Source organism: Ursus arctos, chromosome X, assembly GCF_023065955.2.
Source record: "Ursus arctos isolate Adak ecotype North America chromosome X, UrsArc2.0, whole genome shotgun sequence".
Classification (NCBI taxonomy): domain Eukaryota; kingdom Metazoa; phylum Chordata; class Mammalia; order Carnivora; family Ursidae; genus Ursus; species Ursus arctos.
The window spans coordinates 11,551,506-11,557,554 of NC_079873.1; the positions used below are offsets into that span (position 1 = coordinate 11,551,506).

General features: G+C 48.0%; 1 protein-coding gene across 4 annotated transcripts in view; it reads right to left on the reverse strand.

Annotated features, from left to right (window-relative positions):
• The window catches only part of ASB9 (ankyrin repeat and SOCS box containing 9), a 29,957-nt gene extending 23,908 nt beyond the window's left edge, over nucleotides 1–6,049 (reverse strand). For all 4 annotated transcript variants that reach the window (XM_057310213.1, XM_026478102.4, XM_026478103.4 and 1 more), the window contains exon 1: nucleotides 1,932–6,049. In XM_057310213.1, the coding sequence (XP_057166196.1) occupies nucleotides 1,932–2,022 (91 nt within the window). In that variant the 5' untranslated portion in view covers nucleotides 2,023–6,049. The remainder of the gene's footprint in view (nucleotides 1–1,931) is intronic.

The following is a 6,049-nucleotide window of genomic DNA, read 5'->3' on the forward strand; positions in this document are numbered from 1 at the left end:
CATGGTCATGCTGTGCGCCGGGCAGCGGCATTGGTACTTTGATGTTCAAAGCAGAAGCCCTATCCTCCCTTCCTCACTTGGCTCCCACGTCAGCTCCTGTCCCCAACTTCTCTCGTACCTTGCCCCCTTGGCTGACATTAATTTAGGCTTCAAAACTAGTTTCAGCTGCCTTCCCTCCTTTCGTCCCGGTATTTAATCAAGCAACATAGCCTGGCTGCTCTCTCCTCTGAAATAGTCACCCGTTTCCCATTTCTCTGTCATTTCCAACGTTCGATCCAAGTGTAAGCTCCATGCTGAGATAGTGAGTGCATGGTTCTCCAAGCCTGGTCCCCAAACAGCACCATCAGCATCGCCTGGGAGCTTATTAGGAATGCAGACTCCCAGGCCTCACCCAGGCCTACCAGGGCCTCGGAAGCTCCGGGGGTGGGGCCCACCCATCTGCATGCGAGCAAGCCCTCCGGGTGACGCCCTTGCATGAGAGCTGGAGAAGCAGCAGATTAGTGCAAGAACTTCCCGTGATCCCACTATCCAGCCTCACTTTGGCCACCAGGTTCACTTACTTAACAGCCTTCATTACTGCCCGATCTCCACTCCAGAACCATCGATGGCTCTCAACTCCCTGCCTCATGAAGGCTTCACTCGTCCGAGCCTTCCGCAGCTCCATGATCAAGTTCATCTCTCCAAACTTGCCCTCGGCGGACTCCCTAAGACTCTCTGCATCCTACTTGTGACCCTCTATCCACTTTCTAAGCACTAGACCTTTAAGTATACAGGCGCCTGCCCGCCTCCACCCACTGATCCGGCCCCAAATGGAGATTAGGAACTTTAGAAACCCTAATCAGTGAAAAGTGGCTGCCACCCCTCTCTGGAGTGGAAATAAAAATAAACATCATACTTAGGTGTAAAATAATCACGTGCAAGTCATCCAGATTACTGATTCTTTCCCACATGAACTCGGAAATACAATTTGCTGCTTGAAAAATATATTTACCAAATTCATTTTTTTAAAAGCAATTTTTGGTGCCACTCTGCTTTCTACTCCTCCAAGTTTGGGCTCAAAAAATCTGATTAATCCAGTTCTGCCTTTGCAGATGCAAATCCTACTCACTGTTGAAAGCTCTGCTCCTTTTAGCAGCAAAATTGGATACATGAATGAAGGACCGAAGCAGTCGTTAGTGGGAGGGAAGGCATTTTGTTAATTTCTTCTGGTTTCTCCTCGCCTTTCGGCAGCTGTACGACAGGAGAGTAATAAATCCTGCCTGACTTCTGGGTCCCTGCATATTGCCCCTCTGATAGACAAGTGCTGTGGGCAGCCTTGCTAGTAATATGAATCCGAATGTCAGCATCGCTCCTCTAATGCTTAGACCCATTTTTCAGAATCCTTTCAGGCACCTGTTGAATGTTCACCAAAAATGACAGTTGCCCAGAGGCATGAGGCTTTATAGTGAAGACACCACCTGACAGGTGAGAATCATCCAAGATGCTTCTCCAAAGTTAAAAAAAAAAAAGAAGTCTGCTTTTAAAGTGAATCAATCAGTACTCAGTGTTTGGACATCATTTATAAACCCGGCCCCGCCTAAATGCCAAATACCTAAGACCTTTTAATAATGTCTTGGCAGTAAAACTATCCTATTTAAATATAAGTTTTATACCTCTGATGTAATATATGTGATACCTCTGGCCCACAAAAGAGAATTCTTTGGGAGCGGAAGTTTCTACCGGTGAATAAGCTGTGACAGTCGACTTAGTGCGGTCTCTAGGACTCTGCAGATAGAGGTGCACACCTTTTTTGAACCACCGTGTAAAGGACATACATCTTCCAAGCTGTGGACACACCTCAGACAGGGCCACTGAAATCAGCCCGCCCTCTCCTCTCCTCAGCACGTTAGGCAGCCTCCCCAGCACTCTGATTCCACAGCCCGTCCACTCACCCCCCATCCACGGGTTTGCAAGGAGCCTGGTGTCAGGAGGGTCTCCTGGCCTCGGGGACTTGCTGTTCCTGCCCCCCGGTTCGCCGTCCATGGTGCTCTCCTGGGCCGGGCCAGCTCTGTGCTCCACTTCAGTTGCTCAGGAGAGTCCAAATTCCATGCTCCCCCTGCTCCTGGGAATTCCAGTGCTGTGGCTGGTCGAGCCGTACCGTCCTGGTCAGACGGCAGAGAACAGCAGAGAACAGAACAGGCAGGGTAATCTGAGCACACTACCTGTGGTCAGACGCACGCGCCCAGACACACACACACACACACACATGCACGCACGCACGCTCCACCTAGCTGGCTGGAGGTTGGCCAAAGCTCACAACGGCCCCCCAAGCCCCAAGTCTGCAAAGTTGCTGATGTCACGTCCTTTCCCAAACTGAGACCAATCAGTGAGGAAGCCTTGGTTTATCAGGAAGGAAAGCCAGTTTGTAACTTTTGGAGAGCAAAGGGAACAAACAGGGTGGGGGTGAAGGAAACCACTCCCTGCTGCAACGTTGTTCGCTCTGCTGGGATCTGCTTGTTCTTTGGGGGCTTCTCATTGTTGAGAAAGCCCCAGAACCCAAGAGCTGAGAAAGCTGGTTTTGCTGCAGCCCCGCTGAATCGCTTGCACAGCAACATGCACAGCACGCCCTGGCCATCTGCACATGTGGTTTCAATTTTTCTGGGAGTTTCTTATGGGAAAATGTGTCTATATGTTACAAAAATGCCCCTTTGGCCAGAACTTCTATTTTCTTCCCTCTGACTACGAGGATTTCACTGGGCGTCCTGCTTCGCCCTTCCTCCCCACACTGTATTTTAACTTCTAAATAAATAATTAATGGTTGTTATTGGGAAATGGGTGGCTGCATGGCCTGCGGGGGAAACCTACTACTTTGTTAATTATAAAAAGTTTTACTCTGGGGAGGTTTCGCCCGCTTGCCTTTACGAAAACAGCTTCCGGCACCCCTGGGTGCTGCTGCGGGCTGATGGCCCTCCCGAGACTCCCACTGGGCCTCTTTTCCAGGTGAAGGGCATTTTTCTTCCCAGGGAGGGAAGGCTCTGTGTTAGTCTCAGGCGCAGTCTGTGAAATGACTGCAGATTTTTTTTTTTTTAATGCCAAAGAGGTAGCTGTTTTAGGGATCCTGCCTGAAATGAAACATGTGGCAGCCACTGCCCTTCATGTTTTAAATGCATTTCTGTGCAAACATATGGGTACACACTTATCCCTTTACATTATTCACATAAATGTAATTATATTACCATCTTGTTCTATGCCTCTCACACTTGTTTTATCTTCGAGATCTCTCCCCGCGCATATAGCTGTCCCTTTCTTTCTTCATTACTGTGTAGCATTCCATCTTGGGCCCCAAATATTTCACTATTCCCCTGTGATGGAAGCAGACTGTTACCATTTCTTTACTACCACAAACACATCGCAGTCCATATCTTTGTCTCAGGGGCTTTGTGCACAACTGCAAATGTTTCTGGAGGAGAGATTCCTAAGAGCGGGAATGCCGGGTCAGAGGTGTGCTCCCACACGTGCAATGATTTGTCCAGAACTAAAGACACACACAGAAGTGACTACAAGCCAAACTGGAGAATTCTGAATGAGGTCGGTGGCTTGTGTCACGGTCGAGCTCCGTTGTACTCAAGGTTTGCAGAAAGCTGTCGTTGGGGGAACGTGGGCAAAGCCGCGGCAGAACTCTCTGTATTACTGCTTACAACCGCATGCAAATGAAAAAAGGGGCTGTTCCTTTAAGATTGATAGAAACACTGCCAAACTGCCGTCCGGTTCTTTCCAGAATTATCTGAACAGGCCACAGGCATAGGCATTGTTCACTGCAACATCAGGAAAGATTCGAAGAACTATAAAACTTGCATTTGGCAGAGACTGAGAAATGTATTCCCAAGGTAGACTGGATGACAAGGAGTTAAACAGAGAGGCACCATGGGGATCCTGAATATTATCCCTGTTCTTTGAGTAAAGTCTTCATGGTACAGCTTCTTTATTTACTTTTAATTAAACTCCAAGAAGATAGCACTTTTCCATATCCAAATTTATTGTCCAAAATGACAATAAAGAGGATTTCCAGGTTGTTGCCTTAGTACCTGGGAGGGAATTAATCAGCTTTTAACCTTCTTGCTACATTTATACTGTTGGTCACCTCCCGTGAATAGTGGAGGATGGGACCTGATTTTTTTATTTAACTCTTCAGCCACACTTCAGTCAGGAATTCAAAAACCATTACTAGAGAAGGCCATGCATTTTTAAGGGTCTGTATGGGGATAAAGTTGATTTACATGTGTATGAGCTGTGATTATAGAGGAATGGGTGGGCTTACCCCAAGAGAAGGACACCTTACAAACTTCCAGTCAGTCCTCGTGCGCGCATGCGTACATGCGTGTGTGCGCCTGTTCAGGAAACTTGGCCCAGGTTAGGTAAGAAGAGAGAATTATGGCTTGCGGCAGCACTAAGGCCACAGTCATTCTTTATCAGGTGCAGTCTTAACGCTCAGCCAGTGCCTCTGCACCCCTCACCTAGATGTACACGGCTGACACCACTCATGGACTGCAAGACTCTCCCCCCACCCCCGCCCCGGCCCCGAGGCCTTGGGGAGCCTTGAAAGTCACCTCCCATCAGTTAAAGTCGGCCCAGGAGCAGAAACCTCTTGTCATTCCAGCCAGCAACTTTTCTAGCACAAAACCTTTAAAACCCCAAAGGTACACATCTCCTCTGCTAATTTGGAATGATCTGCGCCACCCGCCAAACGCCTAGCTGTTTCTGTTGTCCTTGCATAGCTGGCTCTGCATGCTGAGCTGGCTGACAGTTGCTACTTGGGAATGCAGTCACTCCTTCACTCCGTCTAGCAGTGCGGTAAGATCCAAACAAGGACGTGTTCTTTAAAATCCAGCCTAATGCCTATTCTCGAGGAAAACAATCAGGCAAATCAAAATTGAGAGCTAGTCTGCATAACAATGGGGCTGGAGTCTTCAAAACTGCCAGTGGCGCGGAAGACAAAAGTGGGGGTGGGGAGGCTTTCTAGCTTAAAGGAGAAAAAAGTACATGATCCTTGATCAGATCCTGCCTGGGGGGGGGTGTTGGGGGCGGTAAGACCTAAAAGACATCAATGCCACCATCCCCGAAACTTAAATAGGGACTGATGCCACATAGTCACAAGTGCATCGCCGGCGAGCCTCCTGCCCGTGGTGACTTCACGGGGCGGTACAAAAGAAACTCTGCGCTCCTAAGGAGTCGCGTGCTCGAGGGCTCGGGGCAGAGCCACATGCAGAGGGAGGAATGCCTGCCCCTCTGACACATTGTGCACCAAAGACAAAAAGCTAATGCAAGCTCTACAGTCAAAACACGTGAGAATATAGAAAGCCCTCATTGCCTAATCTGCTCACAAGCCACCGTCATGCCTCATAAACCCAACAGCCACATGTCCCAGGACCTCCAGCTGGTTGGAAACACTCCTCTCCTTGCACAATTATGTAAGCCCGTAAAACAAACCACAGCCCGTCTTTATTAAAAATTTTTGATATTTTTGATCATCCTGGGCTTTTTTCTGTAATGTCGGGTTTTTTTAAAGATTGCACTACAATATTTACTTTGATGATAAGAGTTTCTGGGTGCCCCCTTAAATTTTTTGCAACACTTGCCTCAGCTAATCCTGGCCTTGGGGAAGACTCAGGACTTCCACAGTTGACTCACGAATGGCTCATTTAAAATTATTTGTACAGGGGCGCCTGGGTGGCTCCGTAGGTTAAGAGTTCCAGACCCTTGATTTCAGCTTGGGTTGTGATCTCAGGGTCGTGGGATCAAGCCCACAGTGGGCTCTGTGCCCGGTGGGGAGTCAGCTTGAGATTCCTTCTCTCAAAAATAAATCAATCTTTAAAAAAACTATTGGTATATGTATTCACTATACATGGTTCACATACACATAATTCTACAGGCGTGTGCACACCCATGCACACATGTATGTACGTATACACACGTGTGTGCAGACACACAGAGAAGCAAATGTGGCAAAATGCTAAAAATTGGTGAACTGAGGTGATGGGTATCCAAATGTTCACTGTATTCTTCTTGTCAT